At 39.7% G+C, this 24,853-nt stretch overlaps 1 protein-coding gene across 1 annotated transcript in view; it reads right to left on the reverse strand.

Moving 5' to 3' along the window:
- The window catches only part of RTTN (rotatin), a 202,104-nt gene extending 184,942 nt beyond the window's left edge, over positions 1 to 17,162 (reverse strand). The window contains exons 1-9 of the mRNA XM_011944090.1: positions 16,856 to 17,162; positions 16,337 to 16,524; positions 15,294 to 15,471; positions 12,478 to 12,567; positions 10,045 to 10,135; positions 7,934 to 8,048; positions 6,800 to 6,950; positions 3,744 to 3,909; positions 693 to 874 (exon numbers count right to left, since the gene is read on the reverse strand). Of these exons, the coding sequence (XP_011799480.1) occupies positions 693 to 874; positions 3,744 to 3,909; positions 6,800 to 6,950; positions 7,934 to 8,048; positions 10,045 to 10,135; positions 12,478 to 12,567; positions 15,294 to 15,471; positions 16,337 to 16,524; positions 16,856 to 16,886 (1,192 nt within the window). The 5' untranslated portion in view covers positions 16,887 to 17,162. The remainder of the gene's footprint in view (positions 1 to 692; positions 875 to 3,743; positions 3,910 to 6,799; positions 6,951 to 7,933; positions 8,049 to 10,044; positions 10,136 to 12,477; positions 12,568 to 15,293; positions 15,472 to 16,336; positions 16,525 to 16,855) is intronic.
- Positions 17,163 to 24,853: the final 7,691 nt, after the last annotated feature.

A 24,853-nucleotide genomic window follows, 5' to 3' on the forward strand; every position in this document is an offset into this window, starting at 1 on the left:
TTATAACTTAATCCAGTTGCTCTATGTTGTCATTGCCCCAATTTAAAATAGCCATATAATCCAAAAAAGAGAAAGAAATAAGATGACAGCAAAAATAAATGCAAAAAATAAATAAAAATTCTAAAAAAAATAAGTGTGAAAGCCAATAAAAACTCACAAAATGGAAGGGCTAGCTGAATAGCCCTCCATGGCATCCACATTTAATTAATTAATTTATTTATTTATTTATTTTTGAGACGGAGTCTTGCTCTATCGCCCAGGCTGCAGTGCAGTGGCCGGATCTCAGCTCACTGCAAGCCCCACCTCCCGGGTTTACGCCATTCTCCTGCCTCAGCCTCCCGAGTTGCTGGGACTACAGGCGCCCACCACCTCGCCTGGCTCGTTTTTTGTATTTTTTAGTAGAGACGGGGTTTCCCTGTGTTAGCCAGGGTGGTCTCGAACTCCTGACCTCGTCATCCGCCCGTCTCAGCCTCCCAAAGTGCTGGGATTACAGGCTTGAGCCACCGTGCCCAGCCCACATTTAATTTAAAAATAATAAACACTTTATTACATTTTTAGAAATTTATATCTCAAAAGATAAGTAAATATAGTTTCCCAAAGCCCTAACATAGAAGAGGAAAAAAAGGAAAATTCTAACGAAATACAAAATAAACACAAATTGTATCAGGATTATGATTTCAGAAACAACTAACCTGTTCTTAAGAGAGGAACAGCTGATTCCAGAATGGAGACACAAAACTGGGGAAGACTGAGCTGCTGGAATTGTAGTTCCAATGTGTCTTCAGTTTCCAGCTCTGGCAGATCTATGTGTCCCATATCCAAAGGTGAATGAACGGATATCCTAGAGTTTACATGAGCATGACTACTACTTCCACTGCAAAATAAACAAACGATAAACCTTGCATATAGAAACAATCCCCAAACAGATTCACTGCATATCTGCTGCCTGGCATATTAGAAGCCTCATACAAGTCACAACTCTATTGCTTCATTCAACTCTGGTCAGATTTGTAGAAACTTTGACAAATTTACGAAATCAAATTCCATAAAGACGACTCAAGGCCAGGAGTGGTGGCTCATGCCTGTAATCCCAGCACTTTGGGAGGCTGAGGTGGGCAGATCACCTGAGGTCAGGAGTTCAAGACCAGCCTGGCCAACATGGTGAAACCCTCTCTCTACTAAAAATACAAAAAAAATTAGCTGGGCATGGTGGCACGCACCTGTAACCTCAGCTACTGGGGAGGCTGAAGCAGGAGAATCTTCTGAGCCCAGGAGGTAGAGGTTGCAGTGAGCTGAGATCGCGCCACTGCACTGCAGCCTGGGTGACAGAGCAAGACTCCATCTCAAAAAAAAAGAGACTCAAAATTGTAAATGAAGCCAAAAATGCATCTATATTTTGCTTTTCAGGCTGATATCTCAAAGTATGTCAACATTCCTATAGTAGCCATCAATATTAGCACTGATAACCCATTCATTTCTAAAAGAAAACAAGCAGATTTATAGGAAAGCTCTTCTGTAATCAACTTATAAAGACAAAATCAACAGTTCATACAGTTTCCTAGATTTTCTGAGTTTCAGCACTGTTCTAAGTAAGCCAATGTTAGGAAATGAAGGATGTTTCCAGAAAAACATCATGGGAAGCGTATTACTTTATTTAGCACATTCGACATCATGTAGTGGCTTCAAAAATGCACCCAAAAAAAAAGGAACATCCCATCGTGCTTGGCTTTCTTCATTAAAAAGTTCTTACCTTGGATATAAAGTGCTGGAGTAAGGATTTAAAAAGTGTAGAAAGGTAGAGCCTCACGTTTACAAAGAGTCTCAAAATTTTGTCTTTTGATGTTATCCACAATTGAAGCTGAATCACAAGAGACACATTAACGCTATGGAACATTTAAATCTGCCTGAATTATACACCAACTTTGTTGTTTCTTCAATTTCAAGATACCAAGCACCCCAAAACATGGAAACAACTAGGGCTTCTGTGTAACTCTGAAAGGCCACGTGAGGAAGCTGTTCACTCAGGAGTGAAAACTTACAACCATGAAGCACACAAGAGAATGGGGCAGAAAGGCTTTATAAGGAGAAAGAGAAAAACATGACTGAGACAAACATGACTGATCAATCAACTACAATATAAGAACTAAGAGCACAGACTCTCCTATCATTTTATTTAACTCTAGCTCTGCTCTTTACCAACTATCATGCTCTTAACCTCTCTAAACCTCAGATTTTTCTGTAAAATAAGGATGATGATAATAATACCAATCCCATTATATAATATCAGTCCTATTCTAGGACAACTAAAGGAGATAAAGTATGCAAAGCACAGGGCATAACACCATGCACACAGCAGGTATGAAATGGTATTAGCTTGTTAACAGTAGTAGCAGTATTGCAAGAAAATAATCAAGCCAACAGACTAATGCTCAACTTACTGAACATTTTTTAAAATGACACTAAAGAAGAGGCTAATACGTTTTTAACACGTCTGCAGCCCAAGGATAAGGGAACATACAAATACCACACCAATCCTTTTAAGCAAAGTTGGTGTATGAAAATCTGGGTGCCAAGCACTGGGGGCCAAGCATAGTGACTCATGTCTGTAATATCAACACTTTATGAGGCCAAGATGGGAAGATCACTTGAGCCCAGGAGTTTGAGACCAGCCTGGGAAACATTGTGAGACCTCGTCTCTACAAAAAATAAAAGGCTTAGCCAAGTGTGGTAGTGCACACCTGTGGTCCCAGCTACTTGGGAGGCTGAGGATCACTTGACCCCAGAAGTCAAGGCTATAATCGGGCCACTGCACTTCATCCTAGGCAAGAGAGTGAGATCTTGTCTCAAAAAAAAAAAAAGAAAAAACCTGTATTTACACAAATATCATAAATTGTTCACCTTTAAAGAGGCCTTATTTTATAAAATTCTCCAACCGTTCAACAATAAACACTTATGCATTTGTCATAAGACAAAAATATGTTTAAAATACTATCAAAAGTGTATCTATCATTTACAGCTATGCTTTTTTTTTTTTTTTTTTTTTTTTGAGGCAGAGTCTTGCTCTGCCGCCCAGGCTGGAGTGCAGTGGCCGGTTCTCAGCTCACTACAAGCTCCGCCTCCCGGGTTCACGCCATTCTCCTGCCTCAGCCTTCCAAGTAGCTGGGACTACAGGCGCCCGCCATCTCGCCCGGCTAGTTTTTTGTATTTTTTAGTAGAGACGGGGTTTCACCAGGTTAGCTAGGATAGTCTCGATCTGCTGACCTCGTGATCCGCCCGTCTCGGCCTCCCAAAGTGCTGGGATTACAGGCTTGAGCCACCGCGCCCAGCACAGCTATGCTTTTTAAACTAGATCATATTCCATTTGCGGCTGGTAAAAACAACTTAGTGGGTCAGAATCATTTATTTTTTAATGAAATCAGAACTGAAAATACAGTTCGGTGTGTCGAATATAGTATCAGAATACTATTTTGTGAACATTTTGTTTTGGGGGACACATACACACACATATATACATAAACAGAGTATATGTTCACGTACTGAGCACTGAGTTGGGATGTAATATTTATCTGTCCTTACTGTGGATCATGGTCAAAAAAAAGTATGAAGCCAGTTTTTAACACAAGGGCTATACCTGTGTTAATGTTTCAAAAAAAAAAAAAAGGACAGAAAAATAATTATCTCCTTCTGAAATTAACACACACAAGGTAACCAGCATTTCTAATTTCCCCAGAGACATTGCTCACCTAGAGGACACTGCATCCCAATCCTGGCCATCTCCTCTGGGTCGCTGGCCTGTGCGCCCAACCACAGAAGGCCGAGGGCTGCTGCTCCCTGGGGAAGGATTCTGGGAATGATGAGTACCTCTTGCTTCATGACAATAAGATAAAGAAGAATTTTGGGAAACTGTGTCTGGGGAAAAAAAAGAAAGAATAAAATTACCCCTTAGTAGAAACAGACTTCTGACTATGTAGTATTTATGTATCATTCTTCCAAAAACATTAACAAATTAAGATAGTAGGAATCCTTTTACAGAGGTAAAAACAAGAGCAAAGATCAAACTTTTTGTAAGTATTCACTTAGCACATTTAGGTTTATATCTAACTGACTTGATTACATGGGACCTTTTAGTCAATGGTATTCAATTACAACATTAGAGACTACCAAAGCAGAAAACACTAGATCATGCACTCTCTGTTAAAACTCTCCAAGAATGGCTACCTCACACTATACATAAAAATTAATTCAAAATGGATCAACAACCTAAATATAAAAGCTAAAGCCATAAAGCCCTTAGCAGAAAAAGTAGGTCTGAATCTTCATGACCTTGAATTTGGCAATGGATAGTTAAATATGACATCGAAAGCACAAACCACCAAAGAACACACAGATAAGTAGACTTCATCAAAATTTAAAACTTTGGTACCCCAAGGAACATTACAAGAAAGTGTCAAGATAACCTATAGAGTGGGAGAAAATATTGGCAAACCATGTATCTGATAAGGGTGTTAATTTTCAGAATATCTAAGTAACCTGAAACCCAGCAATAAAGAAAACAGCCCAATTTTTAAAATGGGCAAAGAACTTTAATAAACATTTCTCCAAAGAAGATATATGAACAAACAATAAGCACATGAAAAGTCATTAGAAATTCACTGGTCATTAATCACTAGGTCTTTAGAGAAACGCACATCAAAACCATGAGATACCACTTCACATCTACTAGGATGACTATGATTATTTTTAAAAAAGAAAAACAATGAACAAGTTAGTGATAATGTGGAAAAACTGGCAGCTTTATATATTGCTGATGGGAATGTAAACGGTACAGCTGCTGTGGAAAATAGTTTGGCGATTCTTCAAAAAGTTAAAGATAGAATTTCCGTATGACGCAGGAATTTCACTCCTAGGTATTACCCAAAAGAATTGAAACCAGGCACTGAACAGACACTTGCATGCCAATGTTCACTGAAGCATTACTCACAATAGCCAAACGTGGATACAACCCACATGTCCATCAACAATGCATAGATGAATAAAATGTGGGATATACATGCAGTGGAATATCATTCAGCCATAAAAAGGAATGAAGTTCTGATACATGCTACAATGTGGATGAAGCTTGAAAACATTATTAATAAACCAGACACAAAAGGACAAATATTGTATGATTCCTCTTAGATGAGGTATCTAGAATAGACAAAATCAGACAGAAAGTAAACTACAGGTTATCAAGAGCTTTGGGGAAAGGAAAAATGAGGAATCACTGCTTAATGATTAGAGTTTCTGTTTAAGATAATGAAGAAGTTTAGAACCAGGTAGTGGTGATGGTTGCACACAATGCGAATGTAATTGTCACCACATTATACACTTAAAAATGTTTATAATGACATATTTTGTATTATATATATTTTACCCCAATTTAAAAAAAGAATTAGGTAATAAATGCATTTACAGTCAGAGAGAGGAGGGGAAAAAAAAACCTCCAAGAGTTTCTCACTACACTTCAAAGAAAATATAAAACCTTTAAAAAGATCTGCAAGCCCCAATATACTCTGGCCCCTGACTACCTCTCCGATGGCACCTCATTCTCCTCTCCTGCCCAGCTCACTGCACTCCACTCTCATGGGCTTTATTTCAGTTGCTCAAGGACATCACCCTCAGTGCTACCTTGAGGCCTGGCCTTCCCTGGAACACTATTCTTGCAGCTCTTCGAGTGACGGTTCCTTGTCACCCTTCAGGTCACCTCCTCTCAGGGTCTTTCCCTGACTATCCTAAATGAAGCTATGTTTACCCAGCCACGTTCTGTCACATCACCCTTTTTATTTCCTTCAAGCACTTCTTATCTCAAGCAAACTTGACTATTTGTTTATCACCTGTCCCCAGCCTTTTAAAATAGAAGCTCATAAGGGCATGGATCTTATTCGTTTGTTCAGTGTTATACTTCCCCGGAGGCTAGACTATCAGGGGCATATAATGGGTAATAAATACATACTTATTAAATACATTAACAATTATTCAGAGATATCAACTATTTTTAATCAACATTATAACTCTTTTTCTGTTGAAGTATGGGATAGCCAAACATTCTCTATTATCAGTCATTTGCACAATGCCATTACTCTAAAATCTAGAATAAAACCAAGGTAAAGCATAAATATTCAAGTAGCACAAGATCAGTGAAACTCCCAGTGAAATAGAGATTAACTATGAAACACGATGACAAATGACTATAATATTTGACTTACAATGCAGATTGCACTAAGCACACAAAAATCCTAAATTGTACCGTTTTGTCGAAGCCAGTCTGGTACTCTATTTGGCCATTAGGTGGCGCTTTTTCTCTGAAAAGTCTGGCATTGCTGGAACACTCGACTACATCGCAAGTTGCATATAAATATTTTTCATAAAATTCAAATCAATATTTTTCAAACAAAACAATTTATTAACACTATATGTAACTTGCTAAAATGCCCAAAGTCCTACATGAATAGTCATACCCAATATCCTAGTCACGACTTCCTAACAACACTATATAGAATTTCTACAAGTCTGGGAGAAAAAAGAAAAACACCTTTTAAGTATCTGTTATCCAAAAAAAAAAAAAAAAAGGCTCAAGAGATCATGGCAGTTTCTGTCATTCACGCAATCTGTAAAGATAATCATTTGAATACATTTAGGAGTGGTGAGTTTATGTTGTGAAAATGAGTACACAATAAACCCTAACAGTAACTATAATGGAAAGTTCTCAGAAAAATCTACAAATAACACCAGTGGCTAATGAACAGATAAAAATAAATACCCTGTTTATTGGAGAAAAAACCTGGATCTCGGTGAAAGTTAAGTCTGTTTCTTAAATACATGCACAGCTGCTGCAGGCAGGACACTGACTGTAATGCCAGGCGATGCTTTCCATCTCCTCCAAAGGCCAGTTTCAACAGAGATAAAAGGCTCTGAAATCAACAAGAGCCATGAAAATGATTAAGGGAACAAAGTGCTCAACTTCAAAGAAGAATGTGGAGCTTAAGTAAGTAAGCCTAAGTGAATAATCAAGAGAAGTAAAATAAGTTGCCAAATATTTGTAAGACATAAGAAACAGAAATGGGCAAAGTAAGGCAAATAGATGGGTCAAAATAAAATAAGACAACATTTAAACAGAATAGCCAGTGTTTTCTAATTTCTAAAATCTGTTAGTTGAGTAACCATCCTGAGAGAAGACAGGAATTATTCTCCACTCGGGACATTACATTACAGAGAACACTTTAAAAATCACAGCAAGCCCTTTTCATCTCAAGCATCTAAATCATTTGACCACATTTTGGGAATTAACAACTTTCCTCTGCTATCATTTGCCAGCTTTGATCCTATGTATTAACAGTTGCCACCCACTGGAGTCCATTTCAGCCCTGGGAGTGTGGAGCGAGAATACTGAAGCATTACTGGTTGCTTTGGAGATGCCACAATTCCCCACCGTGGATCCCTCTCTCTCTACTATATAAGCAATAAACTAGAAAAAAGAAAAGAATTCATCAATGTTATTCATTGCTACTGTATTTTCATGTTATATATGCTACAGCACGTAGCACTGTGCGTTAAATAATCTAGATAGATACTCAAGAAGCAATGCTATTCTTACTTTTAATAAGGGCTCCTGCACAATCTCAATGTCCAAAGTCTACTCTACCCTTTAGGTGATCCATAAATGGTAACTCAAGGTGGCCAAACTGTACTGCAAATGTCAAATGAAACTACCACTATTGGAAGAACTATAACTATCCACCTAAGTTAGTGAATACATGTTTTACATAGCCAAATACTTCACTTTTTAAAAACGTGAGTACAAAGTTCCTTCCCAAGAATTCCTACTCTACAAAATTTGCTTTATTGCAAAAAGTTCTCTAGTTCAAAATCTAAAACAATTATAGAGGGCACTGACCTGAACAATTTTTGGCCTTTGAAGGAAAATCTCAGCAGGAAAATCTTGCATGATAACGTCCTTCAATAGTTCACAGGTGTTCCAGATTAAAGTGTGGTTACTACTTCTTAAAGAGCTACAAAACATAGTGTTAATCATTTTTAAGAAGAGTTCATCTATTACAAATTCTAAGTAGCCTACTGACACAATGACTCCATTAACAATCTTTCAGGTCTCAGCTGAGATATCACTTCTCCAGAAAAGCCTTCCTAGATCTTTTCCCTAACCAATAAACAACTCTAGGGCAGTGCTTCTTTCATTTGTCCATTATTTGTGATATTATAACTGTCTGTTGATTTTGCACTCCCCGCTAGACCCTCTCAAGAGCAGGAACGACATCATACTAACCACTGTACGTACCCTCAGAGACTATCCTAAGGCTACAAAATGAGTTCAGTGAGGTCAAAGAGCACAGAATTCTAGGAAAACTGCCAAATAAATTAAGAAATCAGACAGAACAAAAGTACAGAGGCAAATTCTAAGAATTAAAGTCCTTACTGATGTTCCCTACTCAAGGTGAATCAGATTAGGACTCCCCTCTTATCCCATACAGAGGACACCTATCCACTTCTGCCCACCTAGAATTGGCAGTTGTTCACTCCCCACCCCAAAAAAATCACACCCCTTCTCTCAGCCCAGTTCCATTACACAATACACCATTCACTATCCAGAGGCATGCATCAGAAATTATCACCATCGGCCGGGCGCGGTGGCTCAAGCCTGTAATTCCAGCACTTAGGGAGGCCAAGACAGGTGGATCACAAGGTCAGGAGATCGAGACCATCCTGGCTAACACGGTGAAACCCCACCTCTATTAAAAAATACAAAAAAAAACTAGCCGGGCGAGGTGGCGGTGCCTGTAGTCCCAGCTACTCGGGAGGCTGAGGCAGGAGAATGGCGAAAACCTGGGAGGCAGAGCTTGCAGGGGGCTGAGATCTGGCCACTGCGCTCCAGCCTGGGTGACAGAGCGAGACTCTGTCTCAAAAAAAAAAAAAAGAAATTATCACCATCTCTGCCAAAGACTGACTCAAAACTAAGAGATCATACAACCTCCTAACCCTTTCCCATGTGCCCTCTGACTCCTGAATATGTTGTTCCAAGAGAATTCACTGATGCTCTTAGAATTGTCATCATTAAAAATCATTTAATGGCATCCACCTGTAATCTGGATCTAGTCCTAGTAAACTGGTCTTTATTTTCCAGATTTATACCCCAAAAAAGCAGACAACTTGTGTATTGTGACATTAACGAAATTACGCAAAGTGAATCTGGGCATTAAAATACTCTCCAAATTTCTATGTATCAGCTATTTACTCTTGTGGGTAGCAATCAATTAACAGTCATCATATTAGACTGGATCAGTGGTACCCAACCTTATCCACATGGCATAGTTTGTCTCCTAATGAAGCCCACGTTTTGAAATATATTCTGCCAAAAAGACTACATTTATGTTTAATTTTCCATTTTTATTAATCAAGGGCATAAGTAACGGCCAATAAGAGAATCTGGCCAATAAGAGAAAACTCCTGTTACCAAGGACTACACAAGATTCCAACCACAAAAAGAAACCTGGGCCGGATGCAGTGGCTCACACTTGTAATCTCAGCACTTTGAGAGGCCAAGGGGGAGCGGATCACTTGAGATTAAGGCTTCAAGACCAGCTCGGCCAACATGGGGAAACCCTGTCTCTACTAAAAATACAAAAATTAGCTGAGCGTGGTGGCACATGCCAGTAATTCCAGCTATTCAGGAGGCTGCGGCATGAGAATCACTTGAACCCAGGAGGCAGAGGTTGCACTGAGCCAGATCGTGCCATTGCACTCCAGCCGGGGTGACAGAGTGAGACTCTGTCTCAAAAATAAAATAAAAGAAACTTGATGTGTAGATTGATTAAAAGCAAATAGGAATTTTTTTCTGGATAGCTTTTTGAAAAACAAAAATCATTCAAAAATGACCATTACTACTTTTCACTGCCGCTAGTATCTTTTCCTGGTAAAACACATTGTAATAACTATCAAACTTAATGACTATAAGTGAATAAAAACACCTGAAAAATACATCAAGCTTCGTACCTTTCATTAGAGGAGAGGACATGTCTGTCTGTGGTGGTCAGGGGTAGCCAAGGAAATGTAGAAAACTTCAAGCACTTCACAGTCTGATTTACTGTCAATGGAATAGCAAAGCTTAAGGTATCAAAGAATAAAGAGATTCACAATGTTAAGAGTAAGTTTTACCTTTAAAACAAGTCCCAAAATAAAGGCTACATCTCAGTAACCTAAAATATACCAAACAAGGTCAGCAGGAAATTTGTTCTATCACAGGATAAATAAGAGAGTTCTCATTTCATAATTAAAACAGAACTCATATTAAAATAAGCACTAGAAGAAAAGCATTAAACACAATCCAATACAGACTGACATATAAAGTTTCCATTAAATTTTCTATTTTACCCTGTGGCTGACCAGAACATCAAACTTAAATTCAACATAAAAGGAACTGACATTTAGGGAAAACCTTAACTTTTAGAAATTAAAAATGATAAAACATAATGATATACTACATCTAGCCATGTTCAAATATCCCATATGGTGTCAGGTGTTTTAAACCTCTGTGAAGATGACTTGAAGACCGTAAGGTCGAAAAACAAATATCAGTGTTCAAACAAGATTAAAAGAAATCTGAGAAAGCAACACAGCTTTAAACTATCCCCATGCAAGTTATTTTTAACAGATCTTATATAGTACAAGTTAAGGTGGCAACACTGAGAAACAGCATCTAGATAAGTCCTTCCAAATGGCAGTTTTTCTGCCAAATGCTTTGAAAAGAGCATGGAATTGCTAAATGTGGATAGCAGTATTATTAAATTCCCAAACATAGCATAGTTACTTCTTTCAAAAGTGCTAACATAAAAGCAGGGTTTACTTTCTAAGGAAATAAGGAGAGGTGGGTGGAGGGAAGGACAGGCTTATACCACACAGTAAAAATGTGACCAAAATAAGTCAGACCGTCAATCAAGACAAACTGCAACTCACATAAAAGTGTAACAATCTCAATCCCCCTTAACGTTTTCATCGGCTTCATTCAGACACCCATCCTTTACCAACCCTAGAGATTCCCCCTCCCTTCAGATGTCTCCCATCTTGATGGAATTAAGCCTCTCAGCCATCTGGCCTCAAAAGCAAAGCTTGCTACAAGCCTAACAAAACTTTTCCAGAATAAAAAGGTAAAGTATTCTAATGGGTTAACAAGTTTTCCATTCTTTCTTGTTATTCTTGTTATTCCATTCTTTGTTATTCACATGGAAACCTGTGAGTTTCCATGAAAGCTTTTTAATAACAAAGGCTTCCAAATAGAGTTCATTTGAATATGTGAGATATACTCTTGAACACAGCCTTTTCATCTTAACTATGCAGGCAAGAAAATGGTAAGTACGTGATTACTTAACTATCTCCTAACGGCCTGACCAAGGAAAACTTTTCCAGAATGAAAAGATAAAGTATTCTAATGGCTTAACAAGTTTTCCATTCTTTCTTGTTATTCCACCTGTGAGTTTCCATGAAGGCTTTTTAGTAACAGAGGCTTCCAAATGGAGTTCATTTGAATATGTGACATCAGCAGATATATTCTTGAACACAGCCTTTTCATCTTAACTACACAGGCAAGAAAATAGTAAGTACGTGATTACTTAACTATTTCCTAACGGCCTCACCAAGGACAAAGTTTGCAACCTTTCTAGTCTCAGCGTCTTTATCAGTAAAATGTGGTCACTAATAATACCAATCTCAAAGAAACGCCAGGAGGAGTCATTCATTCCTTCCAAGAATATACACTGAGTGCCTAATACATTTTTTGGCATTGTTCCACACACTGAAAATAAAGCAATGTTCACGGCTATTATCAAACTTAAAACAAAAATAATAAAAAATAATGTGTTAGGAAGAAAACTACACACAGGAAGTGATCACTGGCCAGAATCATCAGGAAGGTCTCTCTGATGAGGTGGCTGGCATGTGAGCTGAGGCTGAACACAGCCAGATACAAAAAGATGGAGATGAGATTCCAGATTCCAGAAACAGAGCTCTAAATCAGAATTGTTTAATTAACTGGGTGTTGAGGAAATGGGAAAAAAAGAAACTAAAATGATCTTCAGTCTCTGGCTGGCATAATTGGATAGACAGTACCATTGGTAAGCTGGAGAACAAACGAGATGACACATGTGTAATGCAGGGCACAATGCCTCAAAAAACTCATGTTCAGTAAGCATGACGCACTACTGCTATTACTACCATCCATCTACATAGTTGCTCAAATATGGTTAGAATAACACAAAATTTTACCATTTCGACTTGATATCCTAAACTAACTTAAAACAACTAAAACACTTAATGGTAGTTTGATGCTGAAACATTCAAGTTTGGTAAAAATACATCCTCACAATAATGAAGAAAGCACATTAATTTTCAACTTCCCAAGACAACAGGATTTACTTCCCAACATATACACACCCACTGGTTGTGGCGGCACTTCCATCCGCTGGAAATTACTTTTGTCTTGGGGAAAATATCCTGTTAAGATTTCAGGGTTTTTTGACAATTCTGAAAAGAAAATAAACATTACTGTATTCTCAATTCCTTATTTGCTAAAAGTGAAACTTATTTTCTTTAAATGGTAATGTTTTCTCTTAAGTATTGGAATCATTTTAAAAATTAAAAAAAAAAAGTCCAGGTTTTTTTCTGAATGATCTATCTGCCTAAAAAGGAAAAAATGTGCACATTGAGCCCACTTCCAGTTAAGGAGTCTTTCCCTCTCACTTTTACTGTTAGCCAAACACAGTCATTTGTTAGAATGTACAGGAAGAATCTGCTACAGAGTATTCAACGACTATCCCTCTATACTTCCTAATCCATCTCCCTCTCCCTTGACTCCAATTGTATAGTTTCTGATCACTTCAAGTTTCATTCATACCTTAAAAAGAAAGTTGTCAGAAACAAAGGAGTCAAACATTATCTTTCAATACCTTCACAATTCCCTGTAACATGCGATTACATGTTCAGCAGTTCAGCTGCAATGAGAATGAGGAAAAGGCTAAAACTATAGTTTGCAATTTTAAGTTTTCACGGCAGTAGTTCCTAATACTAATAAAGAAAGCTAACAATTAGCCCTAAACCATTCCTCTACTCTCACCCGCAAGGAATTAGATGAAAAATTCATAATGTAAGACTCTATTTGTGATGTCTTACAGACTGTGAAATATATTGTTAAAAATCACAGGTTTGGGAGCCAGATAAAACAATGTTAGAATCCTGCATCTGCTACAGGTTAGAAAGCTGGGTACTGTGGGGCAAGTTACTTTATATTTTTATTCTCAGCTATAGAGTAAGACTAATAACATCTCAAAGGGCTGCTTTAAGATTTCACAAGATGATGTATTTAAATCAATCTATTCAATGCCCCACAACGAAACTCAATAAATGACAGCTGCTATTGTTGTTGTGAACAGCAGTACCCAAAGCTGAAGGTGTAACAGAACTGGTAATGGTAGAGAAGAAAATAAGGTCTAACGGTTAAGCATCAAAACTTTTTTTTTTTTTAACTTTTACTACTCATTACATAAATTGCAAGAAGATGTTTTTCTTCAAATCAACTCCAATGCATTCCATGTGCAAGGCACTGTACTAGGCATTAACAACAGCCCAACAGCAGCAGCACAGCGGCCAACATCGCTACATTTAATACATGCTAGGGCCTGTGCTAAGCACTTTACAGACACTGTCTCATTTAATCTCATGACAATTCTATGAGAAAGGTGTTTTGTTTCTTTTTTTTTTTTTTTTTGAGACGGAGTCTTGCTCTGTCGCCCAGGCTGGAGTGCAGTGGCCGGATCTCAGCTCACTGCAAGCTCCGCCTCCCAGGTTTACGCCATTCTCCCGCCTCAGCCTCCCGAGTAGCTGGGACTATAGGCGCCCACCACCTCGCCCGGCTATTTTTTTGTATTTTTTAGTAGAGACGGGTTTCACTGTGTTAGCCAGGATGGTCTCGATCTCCTGACCTCGTGATCCGCCCGTCTCGGCCTCCCAAAGTGCTGGGATTACAGGCTTGAGCCACCGCGCCCGGCCTGTTTTGTTTCTTTCTGAGATAGTGTCTTGCTCTGTCACCCAGGCTGGAGCGATCTTGGCTCCCTGCAACCTCCGCCTCCCAGGTTCAAGTGATTTTCCTGCCTCAGCCTCCCCAGTAGGTGGGATTACAGGCGCCTGCCACCATGTCCGGCTAATTTTTGTATTGTATTTTTAGTAGAGACGGGGTTTCACCATGTTGGTCAGGCTGGTCTTGAACTCCTGACCTCAGGTAATCCACCTGCCTCAGCCTCCCAAAGTGCTGGGATTAGAGGCATGAGCCACCGCGCCCGGCCCGGTGCTCTTTCTTATCCCAATTTTTGAATGAGAAAACTGAAGCCTGGGAGGGGTTAATTACCTTAGCCAAGGTCACACAACCAGCAGCAGAACTGGGACTTAAATCCATGTCTCTTTGACTCGGATTTTAACTAGTATATCATAATGGACTGCAGCATATAAAAATACTTGCGTTATGTTGTTTTGATTGGTCCCCACAACAAAATCACGAGCTAGAACAGGTATCATTACACTCCTATATGAAGAACAAGGTCAAAAATACAAATATAAAGCACTAAGAACAATGTCTGAGCACTCCTGTGCTCAATAAAAATATGTTGCTGCCGGGCGCGGTGGCTCAAGCCTGTAATCCCAGCACTTTGGGAGGCCGAGACGGGCGGATCACGAGGTCAGGAGATCGAGACCATCCTGGCTAACACGGTGAAACCCCGTCTCTACTAAAAATACAAAAAACTAGCCGGTGAGGTGGCGGCGCCTGTAGTCCCAGCTACTCAGGAGGCTGAGGCAGGAGAATGGCGTAAGCCCGAGAGGCGGAGCTTGCAGTGAGCTGAGATCCGGCCACTGCACTCCAGCCTGGGCCACAAAGGGAGACTCCGTCTCAAAAAAAAAAAAAAAAAAAAAGTTGTTATTGTCAAAGAAATAATCTGTCAAACCGGTCTCATAAAAGCAAAGTCACTGGCATCCTTTAGGCCTGACCAAAAAAGCAATTAATGCAAATGTACCATCCTTTGACTAACAGTAGAGGGGAAAAAAGTCTAAATCATGTAAGTTAATACAAGAAAAATAAGTTTGAGGGAGGTGGGAGAAATCCTTTTTAAAAAAATCCAACGTTGCTTTCCTTAAAATTTACCATTAGAATGAATGTATTTATATTTTAACAGATATCCCTCAAGTTGATTCCAACGAGTTACCAGTTTGATTGGCTTGGTATGAGGCAGAAGACAGTGCAGGAACTTCCGAAGGAAGAATAAAAAGTCCATCCAGAATGCCATCAATTTCAGCCTGCAGATTCGGCTCCACATTCGACCGAAGCTTAGATAAGAACTCTACTGCACCAAGGTCAACCAAATGTTGGACTGCTGGGGGATACTAAAAGAAGAAGAGGATGATCTTGAGAATAACTCCGTCAAAATCTCTAAACTTTAACTTACAGCAATCAAAACATAAACTTATTTTTGGTGTATCAGATGTTCCTTTTCTGAGAAACAAATCCTTCATGGCTCTGCCCCGAAGTAAGGCACTTCCATGAGGAGTACATACTTATAGAGACATGCATCCAACACTTGACAACATTTATGAAAGTTGAGCCAACACACTGAACACTAGAAATGCACATTATCAATCCCTACTCTTATTTTTGTAATGGGTTACTTTTTTCCACTGACGCTCACCTTCTGGTCCCAGCCCCAACCGGTCAACAGGATGTCAAAGTAGTAAGATTCCTCTACCATTGTACAGTGATTTAGTTTTGAAAGGTTAAACTTACACTTTGATATCTGACCCTGACAGCTAACTACTCTTGAGGTAGGCATAAGAATACCAATCTAAAAGCATACGGGGAAGCAACTTAACATTGGTATTTATGAATCACGGTTATGTAACATTATTTTTAAACGAGCTCCCTTTCATATTGACACATCTAATTTTTAAGACGTAAATATCAGAAAATAAAAACAGAATACAAATATTAACCTCCAAAGATAACTCCAAAAATCAGAATATACCAAAACTCAAAAGAAGTTCTGTGTTACTTCTGAGCACAGCAGAGACCATGTGGGATTCAGTATCACAAATAAAAGATGAGCAATATACACCCAGATGAATTAAACATCTCTGGTTGTTTAAAAAAAAAAAAAAACCTTTAACCCCAATTATTTAACTTTCAATAAACGCTACAATTAAATGACTAAGAAACAGTCACTCGTCTGATTATTTTATTTCAAAATGATCCTACCTTAACCAATCTGCTTAACAGGTTCAGAACCTCTTCCTTCACTGGAACGGACGGGAAATTGAACCATTCCAGCAAATGAAGAAAAAGTTGCCTCTCCTGAATGAGATCAGCGTAGCAGATTAAGTTGTGCTCAATCTTGCAGAGAATACTCTTGAGCGCGCGCTCCCTGATCTCGGCCAGCTGATGACCTGTCAGCGAACGACACAAAACTATTTTAGTTCCCGACTGCAAAGAGACGCCCACCCAGATTTCATTCTAAAACTACGTTACTTATGCTGTGAGCAGGAGCGGCGTGAAGATGGAATAAACCAGTTTTTTCAGAAGCAGGCCACTGGTGCCTTCGGGACGCGAACCGCGGAGTTTACACAAAGTCCGAGATGGGTCCCCGGGGGCTACCCTGACAAAGCGGGGGCGAAAGAGGCAGCGGAGTGGCAGGCCGCGGAAACGTGAGACGACCATTCTCAGCAAGTGGCCAGGGCAGGGGAGGGTGCCTTGGGCGAGGGGCAACCTGACAGTTACCGAGTTTCCTGATGAGCCCCGCCAGGACCATCTCGTCCCATCAATCTGCAGCCGCCGGAGAATTAAACAGCCGCGCCACTGAGTCCGGCCACAGTTAATGTCTCCCGGAAACACACCCTGTGGGACGGTGGGTTCCGCAACGCCTGCGCTCACTAGGAGTAGGAGGCATTCCGTGAGCCGTTCGCGGCCCCCGCGTCGCCAGGAGAGCTTCCAGCCTTTCTAGAATCACTACTGCGCACTTCCTAGACAGCAGTCTCCGTCGCAAGAAGAGGGAAAAAAAAAGCAACAAGTAGAACCGGCGTTGGCCGCCGCGCACGTCGGGAGTTGTAGTTCTGGCTCGGCCGTGCTTCCTGCACCGAGCTCCGGGCCCGCCGCGGCGCCCTCTGGTCTGGGGTTCCGGCTTACAGCGCGGGAATTCGGGAACCCAGCGCGGGCTGCAAGCAGCGCGGGCTGCTCCCGACAGGAGCCCCGCCTTCTCGCTCAGCGACGGATTCGTTCTTGGCCCTGCCAGTCTGATTCTCAGCTCCCAGAACTTCACGATTTAGAATGTAGACTTTTGCTTTGTGACAGTTCTCCCCATCCCCAACTACTAAATGACGAACCCTCTTTAGCTGTGAAATGTACGTGCAAAGTCAAGCAGTGTCTTTGGATACCCAAGTTCAGATATGAACAAGCAAGCTACAAAAGCGGGGTGGGCGGGTATGAGTGAGCAGAAGAGAGAAACCGGGCTGCAAAAAGGGAAATAAAGGCGGGACTTGGGTGTAGGATTTGCTGAATGACACCAAAGTTGATTCTTTGCACTGTGCACAGTGATCGAGCTGAGCAAATCTTTTTTTTTTTTTTTTATTCTAAGCAGCGGTAAGATCAACAACAAAATTACATTTGGAAAATGATTTGCATTTCAGAGAGCATTTTCTCGCTCTGATCCTCTCACTTTCCCGGGGAAAGGGATGTCAAGGCAGGTAAAGTGGGCCCTGGGTATCCCTAGGTAATTGGTTCTAGGACCCCTGTAAATACCGAAATCCACCCATGCTTAAGTCTGTTTTATAAAATGGTGTAGTAGGCCGGGCGCGGTGGCTCAAGCCTGTAATCCCAGCACTTTGGGAGGCCGAGACGGGCGGATCACGAGGTCAGGAGATCGAGACCGTCCTGGCTAACACGGTGAAACCCCGTCTCTACTAAAAAATACAAAAAACTAGCCGGGCGAGGTGGCGGACGCCTGTAGTCCCAGCTACTCGGGAGGCTGAGGCAGGAGAATGGCATAAGCCCGGGAGGCGGAGCTTGCAGTGAGCTGAGATCGGGCCACTGCACTCCAGCCTGGGCGGCAGAGCGAGACTCCGTCTCAAAAAATAAAAATAAAATAAAATAAAATAAAATGGTGTAGTATTTGCATATAACCTACACACATCCTCCTGTATACTTTTAAGTCATCTCTAGATTGCTTACAATACCTAATACAATGAAAATGCTATGTAAATAGTTGTTACACTGTACTTTTTATTCATATTATTTTTTAATTGTTGTATTGTTATTTTCAATTGTGGGGTTTTTTCCCCCGAATATTTTCCATCCCCTGTGTGTTGAATTCTCTGTGTGCAACCAGTGGACAGCAAAGGCCTACTGTATTCCCATTCCTATTTTGCCGGAGAGGGAACTTGGAATCACAGAAGTACCCCCACACAAAGTCACGTTAACTAGTAAGTGACAGATTGAGGACCTGACCTGATGTTTCTTTGTTCTATTCATAGTACCCTGCTGCCTCCTCATGTGTGTAGATAAGAGAGTGATGATATTTGAATTGGATCTTAAAGAGTAAGTGGAGTTTGCCACACAAAGAAGTTGGGTAAGGGAATTCCTGCTAGAGAAAACTGTATTTGCAAATGCAAGAACTCAGAGGGAGTGTGTCAAATTCGGGAAAAGAACAAAATTCAAGGTGGCCATATTATCTCTAGGAAGAAGAGAGGAAGGGCAAGAGAGCTGCTAGCATGCTGGACATTCTCCATTCCACCTTCTAGTGGTTCCAACTCTTCCAGCTCTTCATCAACTGACCTGAACAGGCAAAAAGACTGCACTATCCAGGCTGCCTTGCCCTCTGGCTTCCAGTTGGCTGCCGCCAATAGGAGACATCAGCAGGAAATTGGAAAGTAGGAGGAAAGAGACACGGATATTAAACCAAGATTCCACTAGCCCATGCCTAAGCCTGCCTGGCCAAGATTGTAACAGTGACTGAATCCCTTGACCCAAAGACCGCATCTCCTGATGAATAGCGTACCATAGTGGGCGCTGCAGAACCAGTTACACCAGCTCAGAAGTGTCTGTAGTTATCCAGGAATGAAGGTATTAATTACAGATTTGAAGTGTCAAGGTCAAAAAACACATGACAGTACAGAAAAATAATAGAAATAACTTGTCAATGATATTTCTGAGATGAATGATCTTAGATGATGAGACTGTAGATGCAGTAAGTGGTGATAATACTGTGGAAGAAATATAAGAAATCCATTGACTTAAAATAAGCATGTTACAAGTAAAATGGGGGTCAAACTATGAAAGGGTTTTACTTATGTTGCACCCGAGGTCAACATAAACATTTATTTTCTTTTATTTTCATTGTTGAGCATATATTGCTCCTGTAATTAGACAAAAATAATTAAATCCTATTCATTACATTCAAAGCAAATAAATTATTCTCCTATTAGACTTGATTCGACAATTTTTCCTAAAAAAAAAAAAATCTGCAATTTATTTATTCTACTATTTAAAAACACACACATATATTCTAGTGTATTAACCGTATTGTTTTTTCCCAGTTACTTCACTCTGTCGCCCAGGCTGGAGTGTAGTGGCGTGATCTCCGCTCACTGCAAACTCTACCTCCTAGGATCAAGCAGTTTTTCGGCCTCCACCTCCCAAGTAGTTGGGATTATAATAAGCATGCACCACCACACCAAGCTAATTTTTGTATGTTTAGTAGAGATGGGTTTTCGCCATGTTGGCCAGGTTGGTCTCAAACTCCTGACCTTACGTAATCCTTCTGCCTTGGCCTCCCAAAATGCTGGAATTACTCACTGTGCCCAGCCTGCATCCTTCTTTAAGTGTGTTTTGCTGTTCTTTCTTTAACTTCTTAAGCTAAAGGTCTTATTGTTTACTTTACATTATTTCTTTTTTAGTTATAGAGAATTTTAAGCCCATGAATTTGCATGTAAAAAAACTTTTAATCCTGTGTCATGAGTTTCGATTTGTAAGGTTTTGTTGTCAACCAATCTGAAACTGCTATGTTGATACTTTCTATTTCATCCAAGATCCCATGTAGAAAGGTGATCTTTAATCACCAAGTCTTTCTTACATACACTTTAGTTATTAATTTCAACTTTTATCATATCAGAGTCAGCAACTGGGCCTTTTGTAATTTGAATGTTAAGGTCAAAATTTTAAGTGAACTTGAAAAAAGTGGACAATAGCTATCTGTCTGGATGTACAGAAAACTGTATGTAATTTTCTGTTTACAATGGTTTTTGTTGTATTTATTTAAATGCTATGTATAAAAATTTATGTTGAATTTTACGTGATGATAAATGATGGTCACTCAACTGGTGATATATGCATGGATTGGGAAAGAGGTCATGGATAGAGCTGTTATATGTTGAGATTCGCTATGATCACAAGCCACAGGACGTTAAGGAAACATGAACCCAAACGCAGAGGTCAAATTCTGCTGTCTGGTTATCTCCCGATTCCACTATTTCCACTTGAATCTGATTCATCTTCAACCTTTTGGTCATACCTGTAAAATCACTGACAGTCATTGCCTCAGTGTGCTGAATCAGATCATTTATATTTATACCCAGAGTCACAGGAAATAGTTACTCTCCTAAGAACTCATGTTACTATCTGTAGGAATTTATTCTGGGGGGAAATGAAATGCTTTTTTTCTCTTGGAAAAGACATACATTTTTGCTCTTCCTTACGCTTTGGACATGAGTTTTCATATTTGTGGTTATATTTGGTGGGTCTGTCAGTTGAGATCATGTGCATTTTTATACACTTTCTGTTAATATTTGACCAACTGAAAATATCTGGTTCATAGCAGTATAAGCTAAAAATATTGTGTAGAGCACAAGCTTTGGAGGTAGACAGACATGGATTTAAAAGCAGCGTTGCACCTTCCCTAATCGCACAACTGTGGGCAAGCTAATTAACTTTCTCGGTTGCAAATAACAAAGCTGTAAGTCAAGCAAGTAAGCAAAAGTGGGTTATTTATTATCTCACTCTAGAAGTGGATCTAGCCTCAGAGACTCAAAAGAATACCAATATTTTTTATTCGTCTCTCGGCTTTGATTTTTTCAGTGTGTCTGTATCTTTCTCTTCTATTACAGGCAGAATTTTCTCAAAATGTAGAGGAAGAGAAGATCTGTGGTCCAGACTTCCATCTTCCCATATAACGACTCCAGAAGAAAAAGAAAGCTGCTCTCTGAATATCCAGATATAAGATCTATGATAAGAACCCTAATCAGGATCACCATTCGGAGATTACCTGATCCTAAGTTATTTGTTCACACTCTCTGAATAGCAGGGCAGGATGTTATAATTATTAAAATTATATCAGAGTTACAGAAAGTGGGGCAGAAGACTTCCAGTTAAAAAGGTATGCTATTCACCGAAAATGAGGGAAAAAAATCTTGCACAGAGGGAAGAAAAAAAAAGCTGATATGTCTTTACCTGCTAGGCCTCAGCTTCCACAAGTAAAAATTAAGATTAATAATAGTACCTACTAATAGGACTGCCTGGGGGCCAAAGAAGATGATTTAGAGAAAGCATGTGTTCCAAGACCTCCCGTAATAAGTAGTTACTACAAATAATAGCTCTGTTTTAACACCTGTCAAACTTGGAGGTCCCTCCCTTTCTAGGAATCAAATGCAATGTCAAACCATGTTCAAGTACTATCTGTGAGTGTAACTACAAGGTAGACGCTCCCTTCAGCAGAGGGATCTTACACCCCAGAAACAACTTTGCTACCTAAGTGATGGAGGCTTGCAGAGCAGAGGCGCCCACAACTTTACTGCCATTTATTTGTGCAGCCATATCCAAACAACACTTCCAGCAACAGAAAGAAGGGGAAGGCAGCACTCTGATACTTCTTTTCTCATTCTTCAGAAGAGAGAGATTATTGGCCCAAGAGGGAAATCCTTTTACAACCTACTTTTACATTAACTGGGATCATAATTTATTTATGAAAACGTCGTATAAAAAGAGCAAGCCATACTGGCTAACATGGTGAAACCCCGTCTCTACTTAAAAAATAGAAAAAACTAGCCGGGCGAGGTGGTGGGCACCTGTAGTCCCAGCTACTCGGGAGGCTGAGGCAGGAGAAGGGTGTAAACCCAGGAGGCGGAGCTTGCGATGAGCTGAGATCCGGCCACTGCACTCCAGCCTGGGCGACAGAGCGAGACTCCGTCTCAAAAAAAAAAAAAAAGAGCAAGCAAGCAGGATTCCTAAACAAAGGGGGCTCAAACCAATATATGTGTAGAAGTTATTCATTGTCCCCAGGGCAGGCATATGTTTTGTGTGTCTTCTGGAAAAGTCACTGGCATCCCAGTCTTACTTCTTTCAGAATAAAGGTCATGATTTATTAATAATTCTGAGCTCTAGGAAGGAAAAATGACCCAAAGTTTCATCCCTCACTTACGAATTTTCCTAATCATGCCCCATAACTTTGTCCTATGAATTCACATATTTAATTTTTAAGGGTATCATCAAATTCTAATTTATTCTCTCAACACCAAAATAGAAAGTTAATACATATTTTATGTCATTTTAAAGTGGAAGGATTGGAACAAGATATATTCACATTCCATTTCAATTAGAGCAACATGATTCGAGCTCTGCTTTTCACAATTTAATAAATAGTTGTCTTAATTTTAAAAGGGGAGAAGCAGATAAAGTTGTCTACTTTCACCACATATATTCAGCATTGTACTGAAAGTGTTATCCAGGGTAACTAAACAAGAAAAAGAAATAAAAAGCATCCAGTTTAGAAAAAAAGAAAATTTATATATGTAATTGATGTCACCTTATATAGAAAATCCTGACTGGGCGTGGTGGTTCATGCCTATAATGCCAGCAGTTTGGGAGGCTGAGACAGGTGGATCATCTGAGCTCAGGAGTTTAAGACCAGCCTGGGCAACATGGTGAAACCCTGTCTCTACCAAAAATACAAAAAAAAAAAAAAAAATTGGCCAGGAGTGGTGGCGTCTGCCTGTGGTCCCAGCTCTTTGGGAGGCTGAGGTGGAAGGTGGGTGGATTACTTGAGCCTGGGAGGCAGAGATCGAAGTGAGCTGAAATGGTGCCACTGCATTCCAACCTGGGTGACAGAGTGAGACTCCATCTCAAAAAAAAAAGAGAAAAAATCCTAAGACATTTACAAAGAAACTATTAGAGCAAAGAAGAGACTTTAGCAAGATTGCAGAATGCAAGATCAATATACAAAATCAATTCTTTTTCTATACCCTAGCAATAAACAATCCAAAAGTCCAATTTAGAAAATAATTCAATTTCCAATAACATCAAAAATAATAAAATACTTAGGAATAAGTTTAACACAATAATGAAAGACTTCTGCACTGAGGAATAAGTTTAACACAATAATGAAAGACTTCTGCACTGAAAATTATGAAACATTATGGAAAGCAATTAAGTATTATTTAAATAAATTGAAAGACATCCTGTATCATGCATTGGAAGATTTAATATTGTTAAGATGGCAATACCCCCCAAATTGAACTACAGATTCAAAGCAATTTCTATCAAATACCCACCTGCCTTTCTAGTAGAAATTTATAAGATTGTCCTCATATTCGTGTGGAAATCAAGGGAATCAGACTGACCAAAACAATCTTGAAAAGGAACAAAATTAGATAATTTATACTTCTTAATTTCAAAATATGTTACAAAGCTACAGTATTCAAAACAGTGCAATACTAGTATAAGGACAGATAATGGAATAGAATTGAAAGTCCAGAAATAAACCCTCACACTTGTGGTCAATTGATTATCAACTAGTGCACCGAGACAACTCTTGGGGAAAGAATAGCCTTTTCTTTTTTTTTTTTTTTTTTTGAGACAGAGTCTTGCTCTGTCACCTGGGCTGGAGTGCAGTGGCCGGATCTCAGCTCACTCGCCTCCCGGGTTTACGCCATTCTCCTGCCTCAGCCTCCCGAGTAGCTGGGACTACAGGCGCCCGCCACCTCGCCCGGCTAGTTTTTTTTGTATTTTTTAGTAGAGACGGGGTTTCACCATGTTAGCCAGGATGGTCTTGATCTCCTGACCTCATGATCCGCCCGTCTCGGCCTCCCAAAGTGCTGGGATTATAGTCTTGAGCCACCGCGCCCGGCCAAGAATAGCCTTTTCAACAAATGGGATAACTGGCTATCCACATGCAAAAGAAGGAATTTGCATCTGCACCTCACACCATATACAAAATTAATTCAAAATAGATCAAAGAGCTAACTGCAAGAGCTAAATTATAAACTTTAAAAAAAAAAAACCATAAGCATAAATCTTTGTGAATTAAGCAACGATTTCTTTATCTGACAGCATAAACACAAGCAAAAAAATAGATGAACTGGACGTCAACAAAATTAAAAACTTTTGTACTTCTAAATTTTAGCAGTGGGTCTCTTCCAAGCACACCTTCCTTTCTTTCCTGTTCTAAGGCCTTTTCAGTAAACTTGCCTCAGTCTCTTTTTCTCCTTTACACCCCTCAGTCAAATTGTTTGTTCTGAGGAGGCAAGGATTGAAGTTTGCTGTGGACCTGTAAGGGTAGGTCGCCAGTAACTTGAGGTCTCTTCTACCAGGAACGTAAGGACATGATCAAGAAAATTAAAAGACAGTACACAGAATGGGAGAAAATATTTGCAAATCATGTATCTAGTAAGAGACTATTATCCAGAATATATAAAAAACTTACAACTCAAAAATAAGAAGACAACCTACAGCCTG

The sequence above is a fragment of the Colobus angolensis genome, unplaced genomic scaffold (genome assembly GCF_000951035.1).
Source record: "Colobus angolensis palliatus isolate OR3802 unplaced genomic scaffold, Cang.pa_1.0 Scaffold225, whole genome shotgun sequence".
NCBI lineage: Eukaryota > Metazoa > Chordata > Mammalia > Primates > Cercopithecidae > Colobus > Colobus angolensis.